The sequence below is a fragment of the Coloeus monedula genome (genome assembly GCF_965178545.1).
Source record: "Coloeus monedula genome assembly, chromosome: 4".
Lineage (NCBI taxonomy): Eukaryota > Metazoa > Chordata > Aves > Passeriformes > Corvidae > Coloeus > Coloeus monedula.
The window spans coordinates 27,000,878-27,018,009 of NC_138784.1; the positions used below are offsets into that span (position 1 = coordinate 27,000,878).

General features: G+C 47.3%; 1 protein-coding gene across 1 annotated transcript; it reads right to left on the reverse strand.

Moving 5' to 3' along the window:
- Window positions 1-339: 339 nt before the first annotated feature.
- On the reverse strand, window positions 340-13,788 carry NFAM1 (NFAT activating protein with ITAM motif 1; the record flags this gene model as incomplete). The annotated part of the gene is made up of 6 exons (XM_082281065.1): window positions 340-399; window positions 3,015-3,101; window positions 7,656-7,754; window positions 10,234-10,343; window positions 11,364-11,702; window positions 13,734-13,788. 6 exons carry the CDS (start codon window positions 13,786-13,788, stop codon window positions 340-342), a joined length of 750 nt encoding a protein of 249 aa, XP_082137191.1.
- Window positions 13,789-17,132: the final 3,344 nt, after the last annotated feature.

Consider the following 17,132-nt stretch of genomic DNA (forward strand, 5'->3'; position numbering starts at 1 on the left):
TAAGTATTTCAGCCGGGACAGGTGAGAGAAACCTTCACAGATTGCCCATTCCCAAGATAAGTGCTTGACAAAAGCAGCTTTTCTTTTGCATCAAACAGCTTTGCTGCAAAATAGCTTTGCTGCATCAATGCAGACTGAGCCCCGAGGGATTTTAACAGATACATTCTGTTGTTAATGAAGGGCAGTTTAGAAGGAGCCAGGGGTTCACAATTCCCTCATGGTTGTGCTCTGAAGTCACTGTGGATCTCTGCATGTATCTGCATCTCATCTGGGATGTAAGAGAGTAGCTCTGCCATACAGAAAGATGTCTGGTCCACATAGGGTCAGATATCTTTCCTGTTAGATATTCTCATACAATGTATCAGAGGATTCTTCTAGAGTTTCTTGCTTCTTAGGTGTCTGCAGAATGATGAAAAGAAGAAAAAAAAAAAAGGAGGAAAATTATTCAAAAGATGATTAATTAGTTCTTAATAAGCAGACACTGACGTTTGTTCTGTTAGAAATGGCTATAAGTGATCTGCTGAAACAGAAGTCACTACAGTGAGAAATGTTGCTCCACCAGAGACGAACGTGACTAATCCAGCCCAAGGGATAAAGATGCCTCCTTTACTAGTCACTCTTCCCCAAAAAAACTGTCAGACAGGGAGGGGAGGGAAAATTGGACTCAGTAAGAAAATAAATCACTTTGGATTCTGTGAAGGAGGAATTCCCTGACCTCCTCAATCCTGTTTCTTCAACAGTTGAGTCTATTCCTCACGACCGTTCCTTGTGTAGACAAGGCGCTGACAGACTGATATTTTAAGTGCTGTGTGGCACAGGCCTGCTGTAAGCAAGGTTACATAGCAAGCAGCTGAAAATGCCACCGGCTGAACTAAGCCCTACCTACACTAGCATTTTCTCTGTTGCCACCACCAAAGGGAAACACTACAAAAGTGCTGAGTGGAGGCACCTCCAAAGCATGCAGGATTAACCCCTTGCTATCCAAACGGGCCAAAAGTCCAGAGTGACAGCATGCAAATGCTCTTTGCAAAGGCTTTCTGCCCTGCTTCCCTTGACAGCTCCCCCTCTAGGCGCAGCATCCCGCAGCAAGGGTTGGGCTGGGCCCTCTGAAGCAGTGTCAGCCATGCTTCAGCAATCTCAGCTCCCACTCACAGGCCAAACCCACTGACCCACAAGTCTCACTCCTAGCGAAAATTTCCTCTTATATTCTGGCAAAGACAGCTGGAGCACAAGTGTCTCAGGTGGTCACAGCCCAGGATGACTAAGGGAAGCTGATCAAGGTGCTTGCAACCATAGTGGATAGTGCAAATTCTCCAGTGCTGAGCTCATGGGATCCTGCCACTCACACTTCCCTTCCTTCAGACCAACACAAGAACTGAGGACACTTGGAGTTGTCTGCTCTCAGTGTGAGAGTTCATCCCATCCCCTCTTTGCTTTCTTCTCCTCTCTTTCTCCCATCTCTGCTTTGACCTTTACTCCACCCTGGCCGAGACTGCCAGCACCAGACCCATTCACACACAGATGCTCCTCTGCTGTTGCTTTGTTGCTGCTCTGTTTTACAGACCCTCTGTCCCTCCAAGCAGCAGTTGAATAGTGTGGGCCACACACAAGCAACTCAGCACAGCCCAGACAGCTCCCTGGTAGGGAAAAACCCCACACATACTTCATCTTACCATCCAGACTGAATAATTTCAAAGGGGGCAGCTGGTAAAGGTATACAGAAGAATAAACAGGATCAGAAAGAAGGACCCTATCCAACTAATTCAAAATTCAGCAAAACACAAATGCAGGGATGCTGTCTTTTCCTGTACATCGTATAAGACAAGCCTATATAGAACAACCCATCCTTCCCCTAATAGTCAGGGACCTGCCACTGCTTTTGCTACCACCACCATGGTGGTGCCACAGCAGTAACTGCAGGACGCCAGTGGTCATGGGACCAGACCATGTGGCAAGTAGCTCTGACACAAAGGGGGTTGCATTATTTTAGACCACCTTTTCCTAAAAGGCGGGAGTTGTGAAAACGTCACGGACACTGGAAAATACTGTCCTTCATGAAAGAGAGGGATGGTGCAACCAGGGGAGCTCTCTCCAATACAACATTAGTGGGAGGAAGCAGCAGACATTTTTCAGGAACATTTTCTAGCATTGGAAGAGAATATATTTTTTAAGCAGATAAAAGGTCTGGAGAAGAAAAGAAAAATTAAGTTCTGAGGACAGGAAGGAAATGTTCCCTGGGGTGCCTGATGCAAGTTTTGTCCATATGAAACAGCTGATGCCTGCCAAAGACAGGGTAGAAGGCTGTGTGGGCCTCTGATCTGCTTCATGTGGCCCCCACAATCAATTTATACCTGCATATTCCTAGCTGCCTCTATTTTCACTGTTAGTGAATTTAGTTCCTTGTCTCTCACTCACAATTCTCAGCTCAACAAGAAGATCCAAGTCCAAAACATACCCACACTACCTTTTCTGAGCACGAGAGCTGACAGCAGAGATTGTATAAGCCCAGCCTCTGCTCAAACCATCTTAGCTTCTGCTACCATGAAATGACTCTCAGGTTCTTAATGCTGATGAGAGGAAAGTTGTGTTCAGGATCTGCTGCTGGTGCACAGATTCCTTCAGCCCAGAGGATGTCTCAGCTACCTAAATAATCTGGCAAAGCCAATAATGGGACCAGCACCTGCCCAACTCTTCATGAATGCCCGTCTTGTTCAGAGGGAGCAGTGATCCCAAACCCCTCAATGCCTTTCAGCGTATGTCATGCAGCAAAACATCTGCACAAAACCATGAGTGCCAGAACCGGTAGAGCTGCAGGAGCCAGGGTGCTGCTGGAAGAGGGAAGACAGGCTACGTGTGCAGCCCAGCTGGTGAGTGCATGCCACGTTCCGTTTTCCCCTTTTGGTGGGACTGGAGACACACTTACTGCCTGCTAGGTCATGGGATTGTGTGGGGTTTCTTTTCCCCTGTTCCCAGGGCATATAGGAACTTTCCATAAACACAGCCGTGGCCCTTACCTTCCCTGGAGGATTCTTGCTGTGTGATGGGTTGTTTGTGTTGTTCTCGAGGCTAGAATAGACATCAACTTGCTGCACATCCAGGCTCTGCACAGAGAAGAGAGAAGAAAGTAGGGGTCAAATAAAACACTCAGGTTTAAGCCAACTAATTACCCCCTGGGTTGTCCCCCTATCTCATGCCTGATGTTTTTTAGGAATCCCTGCCATCTCCAAAATTTTGAAGTTCCCGAGCTTAACCTAGGCAAACAGAAAATCCTTTTCTCCTGAAATCCCTGGAGTGCAGCTGCATCACCTTTTTTCAGACTTACAGAGACAGGCTTTGATGTTACCTACCCTGCGTAAGGCAGTGGAGAAGAATGCCAATGCCCCAGCCTCCCTCTGCTCCAAAATTGTCCCAGAATGCAGAATAAAGACCCCTTTGCCACATGGAACAACATTGTGTACCAGGGGGACCACAGGTAAGGGGCAGTGCTCTGCATAGCCCAAGCCTGTTTAGGTGCCTGACAACCACAAGCTCTCGTTCATGATTATTTTGGGGACACACAGGTGAGAAAACAGGAGAGGCTGGGGGTCCTGAAGCACAAACGCTGTTGAAAATGAACTCCATTTCTGTTTATTGTCTGTTGGGGTTTTTTTCCCAAGCCAGAACTCTCCTTTCTCCTTTGAGTGAGCAAAGAATAATAAAAGAAATCCATATGCTCCCAGGCCCTCAAACATTACCACGGTCCCACACAGCTACACAAACACACACGCCCTGCATGCATATGCACCCATTGTCCCCCAGGTAATTGTGTCACAGGAGATGCATGTCAGTTTGAGTGATATTCCAGATCTGCCTGAAGGATCAAACATAACAATCAGGAGGACTTTTCCATGTGTGTTTCAAGGATGACAGCAGGTTGCCAAGGTGGCTGTTTCTCTGGCAACAGGAAGATGGGAGGAGCTCCGGCTGCAAGAGGGGCAGATGGTATTAGTAGCAGAGCAAGCTGCCCTGTAATGCAGTGAGAAGGATGAGCAAAACATGGAGGCTTCATTGGGGGCTGCCAATCACTTGAACCCTCACTATTTCATCCGGAGTTGCAAACACTCCGCATCTTTAAGGATCGTGGCTAGCAGGACAGTGCTTTGAACAGGACCAGAGGGTAGAGAAGCAGCACTGGGGAGTGGGCCTTGGAATAAACAGGCAGTCAGACATGAGTTTGCCACAGTGAATGGGGCACCACACGGCTCTCACATTCCCACTGCTACTCATCTGTCTGCTTCCTGCTCCCAAAAACCTCGTTTGCCTACTCAGACATCCCCACTATTTGCATGCGCACATACACACACAGAAAATTCTATTTCCCCTCCTCATTTTCAATTCTCTTTGTGATGCTCACAGTGAGGACCTCATCTTGTGTGCTGAGTTTCCAGAAGCCTGGCTCCATGTTCCCTTGGCAGGACAGGCAGCCTCTTTCTCTACTCCAGTCTGAAGCCACTTGCAAGCAAGGAGGTGTTTAATCTCCCAAAAAAGATTCCTTTCCCTCCATAAGCCTTCTTCCCATGGAGGCTGTTAACAATGCTGGTCCTTTTCAGCCAGTTGGAGAGCTGGTGTCTCCAACCAACATTTGCAAGTTAATTACTTTTACTTGGTCACTGATCACCTGCGAGTGTTACAGTGGAGGCACACAGGCCACTCTCCTCCCTGCTGACAGATGCTTTCCTATCCCTGAGCAGCCTCCTGTCTCCCTCACACCTGGAAAAGCTCCTGTGCTCTGGAACCTGACTGCAGCTGCACTGCAGGAGTTCTGTTTGCTGCTCAAAAAAGCTTGTTTGAAGTGTAAAGCAGATGAAGCAAGTCCCTCAGATTGTTATTTCCAAGCTGCTCATTAACTAAGCAGCTAAGCTGGAAGTCAGAGGATATACAGGTTTGGTTCCGGGCAGTGCAGTAAGGTAGAGCTACTCTACGGCTGCAGGAGGACAGAGAGGTCAAGGAGGTCAAGGAAGGTGCTATAGAGAAAACAGTGCATTTGTAATAAGCTGCCCCCTTCTTATCAGGCCTTTTGCTACGTTGTATGCTTTTCACTGCATACAGCCACCCCCAGGGACCACAAGGTAAATAGTGGCACCTGGAAGAGCCACTGGGGAAGGTATTTTCTCCCAGGAATGTTCAGCAGGACAGCTTTGCAGAAGGTGTGTTAGGACCCTTCCCACACCAGGGATGAGCCTAGCTACCATGTGGGATAACACAGAGTATTTAATGAGCTGTGCCAGGCAGTTCCAACAGCATCTGTTACTTTGATGTCCAGTGCTGCCTCCTCTTGCTTCTGCTCCCAGCTTCAGGCCTGCAAGGACACTGTGGTTCCCTGACCTGATTTTTCTCCAGACTCCAGCCTCTTGCTTTCCCACACAGATAGCACAGCTGGCATGTGCTGGCCTCCTGTCCAGTCCCCTGATCTCTGACCTCCTTTATCTCATCACTGGGAGTTACTTCTCACTTGTCCTTCCTTTTTTTCCTTGCCTTAGATTACCCCAATGCTGAGCACAGATTTTTTCCCTTCCCATGCATTAAGCACTGAGTTCAACACCCACCAGTAGATTTTCACAACTCACCTAGTTTCAGTTTGCAGGGCTGGGTTTAGACCATGCAGAGCCCCAACAAAATTTAGCAGTGGGGCACCAGAGTTATCATTCTAAGGAAATCAGGTTTGTCAATTTTCTATTTCCTTTGCCTGTCCTGAGGGCCCATCCAATGCAGGTTTCCATCCCAGGGCTCTCACCCTTTTTCCCACCCTGCCCATTATGCCCTGCAGGGCTGTGCTCACTGCTCTCACAGCCCTGCTCTCACCATGTGCCTTGTCTGGAGCAGGAGTTGCTGCTTCGAGCTCCCCCCTCCCCCCACTGCAGCAGCTGCTCCTCAATAGAGGAAACTGCAGTGGGCAGACTCATACCCCCCAGCATGCAGGAGATGGTCCCAGCTGCTTGCAGCCCTGCCAAAGAGGGCCAAGCCACCTGCCCCACACACCGGGCTGGCCAGGAGCCCTGCACAGCTGGTGTGTGGTTAACAGGCTTCACAGGAAGGCTGGTTGAGCCAGGTCCATAGGGCTCCCGCAAGCACAGGGGCCCAGCCAGCTCCTGGGATTGCCTGTGCCTAAGGCTGGCTCTGCTGGCTTGCTATATTAGCCTTAGTGGAGCCTGAACAGAACAACATGATGAAACATGTAATTAAGATGGAGCTAAGGATGCATGACGAGGCCGACTGAGCGAGAAATGGATTTGATTTTTTTTTGTCTCCTTGCAGAAATCATCCACTTCAGCAGGAAACTACCCATTCGGATTTTTATAAGCCTGAATTAAAAAGAAATTACTTGATACAAATGAAAAGGTTTATAACCTGCAACCTCCTTTACCCAAAGCATTGCCTTTTGCCCAGAACAAACATATCACATACAATACCATCTTTTAAACTGCTAGTCCAAAAATTAAAGGGCCACAAAATGGTGCCCCCCTCACCCCCCCACAGTGAGAATGAGAAGGGGCAGGCCCATCCTCTTGTAGATAACTGCCCCCGATCAGGTCTCCTGCCTCCCTGGCAGAGCTTTCCTCCTCTCTGTAGTACATTCTCCAGAGCTTTGCTTTGTTTAGTTTAAATGATTAATGCAGCAGAGCTCACAGGTTTTCCTTGGAGAGACTTTTCCAGCCCTTATAGACCTCACAGACAGAAAGGTTTCCTAATATTCAGGCAACATCCTTCTCTACTCACTTTCATTTTATTCTTCCTTGTTGGTCCTACAGATCACAAGCAAAAAAAAAAAAAACAAAACCCTTCCCTTCTTAGTGGAGCAGCCATCCCATGGGAGTAAAAGGAATCCATTTAAAATGGAGCTGGACAGGTTATAAATGGGATTAGGAGTCATGGTTACTTGAGGTAGCTGAGGTCTAGGCCTGACATTTCAGGGGAGCCACTTCAATCCTACTACCTATGACACTGCAGCTACTGGGCTCGAGGAGTGGGAGCAGTTAGCCATTCCTCAGTTTGGGAAATGGAAAAGGAGTTCCTATGCAATGAAAAGGGAAATGCTTAAAAAAAGAAACTCTCTTTACTTTCTTCTTGCCCATCTCCCCCTGCTAGCTAGTGTGCCTGCTCAGGACTGCAGTGGTCTGTGACACAGGCACCAGTGAAGGTGCCACAGCAGAAACTCAAAACAGCTGGGCGTTGTTCAGGGGAGCACATCTCTCTGCCCCTTTCCTGAGCCATCATTCTCCAGTTGGGAAGGGCATGTCCCTGAGACACTCTGCAGTACAAAGTGGGGCTGAAGAGTCCCTCTCCTTCTCGACTTTCGGAGACCCTTCTGCCTCTTCCACTAGGACCCCTCTCTGGCCTCACACTTGATGCTTTGTGCTGCTGGCAGAGGGAAGGCTGCTGCTCAGCAGGGCATGGGGCAAGGCTCGGGCACTGGGGAGGCCATGACTAGGACTGGAATGAAGACACACCCAGTCCTGAGAAAAGCTAAGCAGGGCAAGGTCACTAAGACCAGGATGGTATGAGGGTATTGCTTATGTTTCACATCGTAATATTGGCATTGTCTGTACCATGGCAGGGAAAGAAAGGGTTGTACCACGATGTGGACAGAAGGGATGAAGGGTGATCCTGGTACTCACATCATAAACAGGAGGTGGTGATGGTGGGCTGGCTGAAGGGAGCTGCGTTTCCACCTTCTGTCTCAGGATATTTGACCGGTTCCTTCTAGGGCACAACACCTGCACAGCACAAGACACCAAATAACACACTTGGAGAAAATCGTATCTCCCCAAAGCTAAAATGAACACCAATGTCATATCAAAGCCAGCTGTTTGCACACCTCCTGAATGCTTCCACAGGAAAGAGTGCTGGGAGTGTCTGCACAACAGGTGCTGGTTACTTTCCTCACTGCAGGGTTAAGTGTAGAGTCCAGTGACTTACACTGGAGCAGTGGAAAGGAGAACTGGGCTCTGTGTGTACATATCAAGCACTTTCACCACTGAAACCTTACTGGAAGGGTTTAAGTATTTAACAGCATAGAACAATTCTATGGGACAGGGAGTGAAGCAGGGCCTTGGTCATAGAGCAGAGAGAAATTTCAGAGAGGCAAAATGCAATTACTTTTATCAGCATTTGGTAAGGAAGCTTTTCCTAATACACAGAGTCTACAGAAGAGCACCCAACAATCATTAATGGTGACATATAGTCAGTGATACATTAATGCACAAGTCCAGCACGGAGCTGAAGGAAGAAGGTCCCTGCATCTGAAATGTTTCTTGCATCAGATGAGTTCTCCTTGAACACATTCCATTCACACACAGAGAAGGGTTAGCCCTGCTCAGCAAGCAAGAGAAGAGGCAGAAAAGGCAGAAGGCTTTGCTAAGTATCTCTGTTCTAATTCAGAAAGAAGTGGGATGATTATATTCACATCACATGAATACGACAAACTGCTTTCCAGTCCATTAGTAACTAAGGAGGATGCTAAATAGCTTCTCTTAAAGATAAACATTTTTAAACCAGCAGGTCTGAGCAAGCTGTGGTGAGAAATATGGGCTGTGTTCTGCAGGAGGGCAAATGTAATGACTGCAAAATCTCTTCAGACCCCAAGGAAAGGCCGTAAGTCTGAGATTTGCTGGCCCACCTCAAAACCTAGAGATGCCAGTTGGTGAGTCATGACAGTGCCTCCCCTCCTCATCCCCACAGAGACACTGTCAAGGCAAACAGAGATGGGGGCCTGTCTTCAGCTAACTCCCTTTGCCTCTTACACTCCTTCCCCTGCATCAGACTGCCTGCAAGGTAAGTCTTGTGAGATTAGCTGGGCTGCCAACTGCTGCCATTCTGTTTTCAACCTCATGATCTCTGTGTGTGCTGAAGCCTGATGCTCCTTGGAGCTGAAGGACTGTACACACAGCACAGCCTCCACATAAAAATGCATGCAGAGAGTCTGCTGTTGTGGTGGCAGAGAGCAGCTTGGAGTTACGGGGTGTACTCTACCTAGAAAACAACAATCCCAAATTCCATTCTAAAAGATGTAAGGCTATTATTAAGCCAGACTTGAGATCTCTGGAAGAATGCAGATTATGCTAGTTGAACACCTGAGGGTGGCAGTATTAGAAGCAGTAGGCTTTCACCAAACAAGAGGGATTCCAATATCACGACTCCAGAGGTTTTTCCACAGGGCCCATCTCATCCAGATCTTCCAGTTCTGCTTTTGGCTTTTCTTCTCCCACTCTCCAAATCCTTTCTTCTCCACTCCTGGCACCCCCTTTGCCCTCAGCTTCCCAGCTTGCACTTCCTTACCCAGCTGGTCCCAACCTGGGACACTAGTCTGCTCACCCAAGGGGCTCTGTCAATCCAGTCTGAAGATCCTCCTAGTGTTTTCTCACTCCAGATTCCAGTCCCAGTTTCCCCCCCGAGGCTCATTCTTCCAGCCTCACACAATCACTGCTGATGGAAGGTGTCCCTGGGGATCGTATAGTCCAATCTTTCTCCCTCCCTCTTCTTTTTTTCCCCAGTTATTTGTAATTTCCACACAGGCTTCCTTGAAATTCTTGTTCTGACCTTCCCCTCTCACTCTGTCTCTTAATGTTTTCTCTGTCAAACAGATGCCCAAGGCTTTGGCCCCCATCCCCATCACACTGCAGATTTTTTCTTCTATGGTGCCCGAGCTCAGGAATGCAGCTGCAGTCTCCTTGAAACAGAGCAACCTCCATCTTGAAAGAGGATTAGAAATAGGGAAATTCCTGCCATCAGGCTTGTAACAGACTTGCTTGGGTGCACAGGACATTACTTGTCTAACTGGCCCCTTCACAGGGGTTTTAGACAGCTGAACTGGTAAACTGACAGAAGCCGTGACTGAGTATGCACAAACAGCAATTCTCCAAAATCCCATCACAAGGCTACATCTCCTTGAATATTCTCAGGGCCAGCACACCGCTAGTGTGACTTCTTGCCCTGTGTCAAATCCTTGCTCTAAAGCAGAGCATGCTGTAGTCAAAATGATTGCCAGAATTTCTTTAATGGACAAATCACTTACTCGTTTTAGTCTTTCCTGTAATCTTTTCTTCTCAGAAAAACTGAACTTAAGAAAATAAACTGGATCAGACACCCAGCATGGAAAATTTCGGCATGGGGACTTCCAATTCAGCCAAGTTAGAAGCAAATGGAATTAATTCCTAGAATAGGTCAGGTATTGCTTTTCATTTGGTTATTACTTGCCTTTCTTTTCCACAGAAGCAGAGCTGTTGCGGTGATGCTCAATACAGCAAGAAGAACAGTAACGGTAACGAGGATTTCCCACCCATAAGAGGTATTTATGTACCCTGTATCTGTAAGAAAGAAGGCAAAAGGTTCACAGTGTGAGTGGAAGTTACAACCCTGCTGTATTTTTAACCCTGGAAAGAAAGAACCTTGAGAAAACAAAAATACAGGAGCACAGAATATGGTGGCAGAAACACACACACCCTTCAAAATGTACTCTGATTGAACAGAGAGCAGGGTGCAGCTGCAAAGTCACACAGAAGGCACAGGGTATAAGCAGCTCCACTTCACAGAGGAAGGTGACATAACTATGAGAGCCAAGAAATTTGGTAGATAGAGGCTGGCAAAGGTCTTTTGTGATAGGAGCAGAAAGATGGTAGAAAGCACACAGGCCACACGAACTGAGAGGGTGGGTACTGTAGGCATCCTCTGACCAGTACAGCAAAGCTACTTCGTCACGCCTCTTTGCATTTACATTAACAAGTCCTTCATATCCAACAGTCAGTAATGCACATCCTTATCACTTTCCTTTAACATTCCTCTTATGTTGCATCAAGCTTTCCCTTGCTTTCCAGGGTGCTCATTAACAGACCAACCAACTCCTTGTACCAAACGGAAAAGAGGGAGGCATGTCGGTGAGTTTATAACCTGTTCGTGAGGCCCTAAAACTGAGCAGGCTTAACCTGTACACATGATTAGAGCAAGCACCCTAATGACTGACCTTATCAGCTGCCTCTGTCACACTGCTGAAGGACAAACTGCACTGTCTCCTGAACACTGACACCTAAAAGCACCATCTGACCAGTGCCCAGGCTCCATGGATAGATCCTGACTCCCAGGAGGCTGTGGAAGGGCATATATAAATTACTGCATCTTCAGGTCCCCATCTGTGCATTTGCAACAGCAGCACAGGTCACCTGTGCCAAGTGCATTCAACCCTGATGGCAGTGACTATTGGGCATAAAGCATTATTCGTACCTGACTTCATAGCATGTTTGGGTAGAAAAAGAAGAACAAAGATCAGGTTTGCACAGCCAGATCCAGCTGATTTTTAACCTCCTGCCCTTCCTTTCTGGTTGGTCACTTACCTCTAGCAAGGACAAACACTCCCTTTCCCGTTTTTTGGATATCATTCCATACGACCTCGCAGTAGTACGTGCCAGTAGAAGAGGTGTTTTCAAGTGGCAAGATTCTGTAGTCATAAGATAAGGCAGCAGTCTTATTTTCTTCTCCAGAAGGAATGGCTACATTTTCCTGCCTACTATAGATAGATGTCTTCTGATCCAGTGAATTAATCCAGTAATAGAAGATTGAAAATTTGGTGTATTTCGGCATGTAAGGGAAGATGACTTTGCAGGGGATGGATATTCCTTCCTTGAGCAGGGCAACCTGGATTGGAGGTTTCTGCTGTACATCGACATTTCCCCCTGTAAGGGTAATAATTGTTAGCAGTCACCTAACCTCACTTTCAGTGAGGAGAGGATGGCTGCCCCAAAGACAGGATCACACTGAAAATAACCATACACTAGGAAGCACACCCGTAGCATACAGTGTTGGCCCTTGTCAGAAGCTGAGTGATTCAGAGCACATGCCCTGTGTGATCTGCCACATCTCTTGGGTAATTGCTGTCTGATCCATGATAGCCTGCTGCATTCACAGGCTTCCCCTTTTCTCTTGTGAGTCCCTCCATACAACGCCAGCACGAAGAAAGACAGGAAATGAAGCGGGAAGTGAACTGATTTTGCAGTGGTGTATGAACGTATTTACAGAAGGCAAATAGAAAGTGATTTACCAAGATAAATGCTAGCCAGACATCTCCTGAAACTGCCAAGGTATAAACCCTGCTTGGGAATCCATGCGTGGCTGTGTGATGGCTCTGTGGCAGTGAAGGTGTTGTACACAAGCAGGTGTTATCAGTGGGACTGGGTATTTCTGAAAGGCAAGTGAGGAAGGAAATTGCATATTCCGTATAGGGGTCAGCACCAGGGCCATGAGAAATAGGCCACAACTTCATCACTCCAAACCTTTGCTGCTCTAAAATGGGACCAAAGTGCAAGCCTCGACGCTAGATACGGGAACTATCTGCAGATGACTGCAGATCTTAACTACTTATACATGACAGTATCTTAGGGAGAGATGAGAGAGCATGCCCGTCATGTGTTTCCTCCTAATACATACAAGGTAGTTTAAAGTGATCATCACTGTAACTCAGTAGACAATGATGGGGAACTATACCACAGTTCACTCCCTCTTTTGTTTAATAAAAAGGGAAAAAACCTAAGAATGAGCCACAGGCTAGTAAGGAGACTGGGGTACAGTACTTCTTTGGCTGCCCAGCCAAATCTGGGGTCAGTATCAGGCAGTCTCCAGATCTGTTTGTCAGCTGATATAACACCACATATAAAGCACCTTAAGAAGAGGCTCTTTGAGAAAGGGAACTGGAAACTTACGCACAAGTCTTCTCACAAAATAAAGGATTTTTTCAGAGACATGAAAAGAGAAGAGGGAAAAAAGGGTAGAGAGAGAAAATAGGGGATGGGCAGGCTTTTCCATTCATGCTTTTGATGGGATTCCCTGGAGTTCTGCATCTATGAACAGGCTCATAACAAGGTATTAAAGCTGTCCCAGAGCACAGCCAGGCTTGCTTTTCTGTCATCATGGACTAACGCTGCATCACAACAGCAGCGTCACCTCAGCACAGCAGGAGCTGGCATTGGGAAAGGCAACTCAGACTTAGCGCTGCCGAATGCTGAGCACTGAGGATGCGTGGTGGGGGGGCAACAATGGAGAGAGGGCACAGACACTGCCCAGAAAGAACTGTTGGGAAGTACCATCTGTTAAGGAAAATTCTCTACAGATCACATAGCCAGAGACAACAGCCTGACAGTAAGGAAGAGCTTAGGTTACAACACCAGGTAAAGGTTCTTGGCTGTAAAAGCAACTGAGATACAGTACAGTCTCAGGGACATGCTCAGTCCTGTATACATTAGTTACACTATAATGGAAAGGGGGTAACAAAATCCTACAGACACTGTGGGAGTGATAACCCAAGCGGTTTATTCTGGGTCATATTTTTCAAAATCATTCATCATCCTTCTCCTCATCTCTACATAACAGAACACATGTGAATATAGTTTCTATGTAAGACACGGCTAAGCAGTACTGTAACAAAAGAAAGATCCATCTTCTTGCATTATCCCAGAAGCCACTAGCTTGAGAAGAACATACCAAGGAAAAAGGCAAACCATTTTATTTAGGTTATCTAACCCCTCTCCCACATTCCCCCTTTCTTGAGGATTCACTCTCTTAGCTTTGAAATGCTTAAAAGACAGAAATAGCAGAGTGCAAATTCCTAGAGGGGATCTCTGGAAATTAGCAAAAGATAGCAGCTGGAAATGCTCTAATATGAAAAAACATGAGAGTAAATAAAAGGAATTAAAAAGAAAATATTTGTTTACCTCCACACTGAAGCAACCAAAGAAACAGGAAGATGACTTTTAGATTAGGGGCCATGATGGGGGTCAAAGGCTGTAAGAAAGCAACCAGACACAAAGATCCAAGCAAAGGAGATGGGGGTTTGTCAGGTATTTTCACGCCCAGTCAGCTGGTTGATCCCTTCCTGTTTGCGAAGGGACAGGCGGGATGTACACACACTGCATTTGGCAAGCAGTTCCTGGCAGATCCAAGCTCTTCTGCTTTTTGGTCAGGCTCCTCCCCACACCAGGGTTGATTTCTCCGTATTGCAATGATGGTGTTAGACCTACCAGTGGGTGTCCAAAGACTAGACCGCAAGCACTTTAGCACACAGAGCTTTGCCTCCTGATGACTGTAAAATATCGCATGCATTTGAAGCAAACTTTGTCACCTTCCACAGTGACATGAAGACTCAAGTGTGGGATCACCTGTTTTGCCCTCAACACAGAAAACCAGTACACACATAAGTAGTCAGTACAGAGCAATGGGCTCTCCTGTACCCAACTCCACAAAATGTCCCTCCACAGCCAACTTTTCCACTAGGTCCCTTCAGAAGAAGCCACTCGTATTCACAGAGTGAGAACAACCAGACAGTGAATTCGTCCTGAACAGCTGGGCTGTTTCAGATCCACACCATGCTGGCTCTGAATCAGCTTCGCAGTGCAGGCAAGCTTTAAGTAATCTATTGTAAGCAAATCTAAGGAGAGTCCTTTGAAGAACAAAAACCACGTTTTGTGGGAGGCTCCTGCCGCCTATACTCACGCAGAGTCTTTGATTTTCAATGAACGCTTGTTTTTTGAGCTAAGACATCTGCAATGCAACAGCTGAGCAGCATCTGACTCATAAAAACACCCGTGGCTGAGAGGTCTTCACTTCTCCTTAGGCAGCTTCCTCCTTTCACACTTCTTGTGAGACAACTGCACTGTCCACAAGAAAGCACTTTGCTGCAACTTCAAGGGTGCCCACTCACATGGGGTGCTGTGCTGCAGAGACTGGTGAGGCATGGCCATGTGGGGAAAGACCTAAGGCAGCAGATGAGCCTGTAAGCTTCATGGATTCAAAAGCCCTATCAGTTGTTTTATCCCTCCAGACTTTGTTAGGAACAAGGTTTACTCCAAACAACCTCTGGTTTACAGCATTTTTCCTCTTGTTCAGCCCGGGACAGGCTCCTGGAGGAAGGGGTCTTGACACAGGGGGAGGCATGCAGCTGTGGCCACTGCAGCCCTGAGCCCAGGGATGGCACCAGTACCTTGCTGAGACCCCTGACAGATGGGGAGAGGAGCAAGTGGCTTTGTGTGGCTCTGCAAGGCTGGTACAGCAGCTGCACTCCTCCAGGGAAGGTTTAGGTCAGATTACCCAAAACCAACTCCTCTCCCCAAGACATGCTGATGTGAGCTGCACAGGGCTGGTCTCAGCTAGAAATCACTCCTCACAGGTCTTAATGCTGAGCAGCAAGGACAATCAAAAGCACTAACAAGACACTTGGGGCCCACTTGGTATTTAAGATTTGGAGGCACAGATCAGGCAGCTGTGGCTCAGGGGTCACAACAGTGTTTGAAAGCATTTCTCAGGTCTGAACCACATCTCAAGGTAGTTGGGGCAGGGAGGGAGAAGGGAGCAGAGGCTCACTACCCTCCTGTGGAAAAACTCTGCTGAACAGTGAGGGCTTCCTCAGCTCTTATATCATGCTCATCCCCATGGTAGCACACAGCTTTGCAATTGCCAGTATTGATGTATTTCTAGAGGACAGAACATGCTGCTCCTGCCAGTGATGTGTTTTAACTGTTATCAGCATTTATCTGCTTCAGGAATTCAGAGTGATAAGTGGATTAAGTGCGGTAGGTTTGTAGGGCTGCTAGGTCAACATCGTCCTTCTGTCCTTTCTGTTCTCTTCCTATAAACATCCCTGTTGCCACTCGAAATGCCAAGTCCTAGAAATATCGTGTCTGGAATTAAAAAAAAAAAAAAAAAAAATCTAGCATTTCAAAAGAGATCACACATAAGACTCAGCTGTGGGATTAAAGGCACAGCCAGGCCAGAAATACATTCACTGCTGGGATTTGCTATGGTAGAGCTCACTGAAAAGAAATGGCTTTGAAACGACTACCCAGCAGCTATTAACTGCGAGACAGGATGACATTCTGTTCCTTAGAGCCTGAAGGGAGCCTGAATCTTTGAATGTTAAATTCTAATTCAATTTGGTCTGGGGATTCTGAACTGAGTTTTAACCCTGGAGACATAAATGGGAGGAAGATGAGGAAAAGCTGGGGAGTTGCTATTACCAGCCTGTAGCAGGACTGAGCTGATTGCCCCAAAACTTAGGTAGAACTCACCAGGATACCTGTACCAAAGGAAATAAATTACAAAGCTCCAAAGGAATAAGTCATTGTACGACCTTCACTCATGCATTATACAGTACATTGGTGCATGTGAGCCAGTCCCTGCAGCATGATGAGGAGGGAACTGCCTGGCCAGTTGTAACCCCACCACAGCACCGGCTGGCCAGGATCCTTATGGCTCAGTCCTTCCTTTGATGCAGCGAATGCTGACACTTCCTGAAATTAAATACAGGATTGAGGTAGATTCAAACCAGTTTCTGTCTGTAGCTGAAAAGCGGCTATTAATTTCACTCAAGCACTTTTAAAAGCCCACAATAGCGGCCAGCACTCCCAACGGTGAGGAAAAGCATGTTGTTCTGGCATGCATGAACAACGAGTTTGGGCAAGTGCTGCACCTACCAGAAGTGCCTGTTCACAGCTGCATCCAATGTACACCCACAAGTAAAAGCGCACACGCACACACACACACAAGCCCACACATGCCCCCACAGCCAACTCCAGGGAAAGCACTAATTCAAACAAAAAGGCTGCCGCTAGCCAAAGCAAAAGCAATGCTGCAGAGACCACAACAAAGCCTTTTTATTGCTGGAGCATTTAACACCGCAACCATCCAAAAGAGAAACACCACTTGGCACACAGAAGAGCTGCAGCAACTCAACGAGCCTGATTGCACAGAGCGTTTCAGAGCATTCCCCAGCACGGCAGCTCTGGATTTGCTGCCTTGTCAGAGACCAGCTCAAACCCCCGTCGCTGGAAAGCCAGCCAGCGGCAACATGTGCACCTCTGAGGATTCACAATCTCTTTGACTCCTCTAACCCCAGACTCCACGGAGTACAGTTTCCCTCCGTCTGGCGGCAGGAGTGATAGCAGAGCAAGCGTGAGCAGGGCCGTACCTCTGCCAGCATTTTTACCACTGTTGTGTGTCGAGTGCCTCTCAGCAGGGCTGGATGATGCTGAAGTGAAAGCTGCCAATGCCCTCGCTACGTTTCTAACCATTGAACTGCTCTAGGGAAGAGAATGATCAGTGACTTAATAGGAAAACAG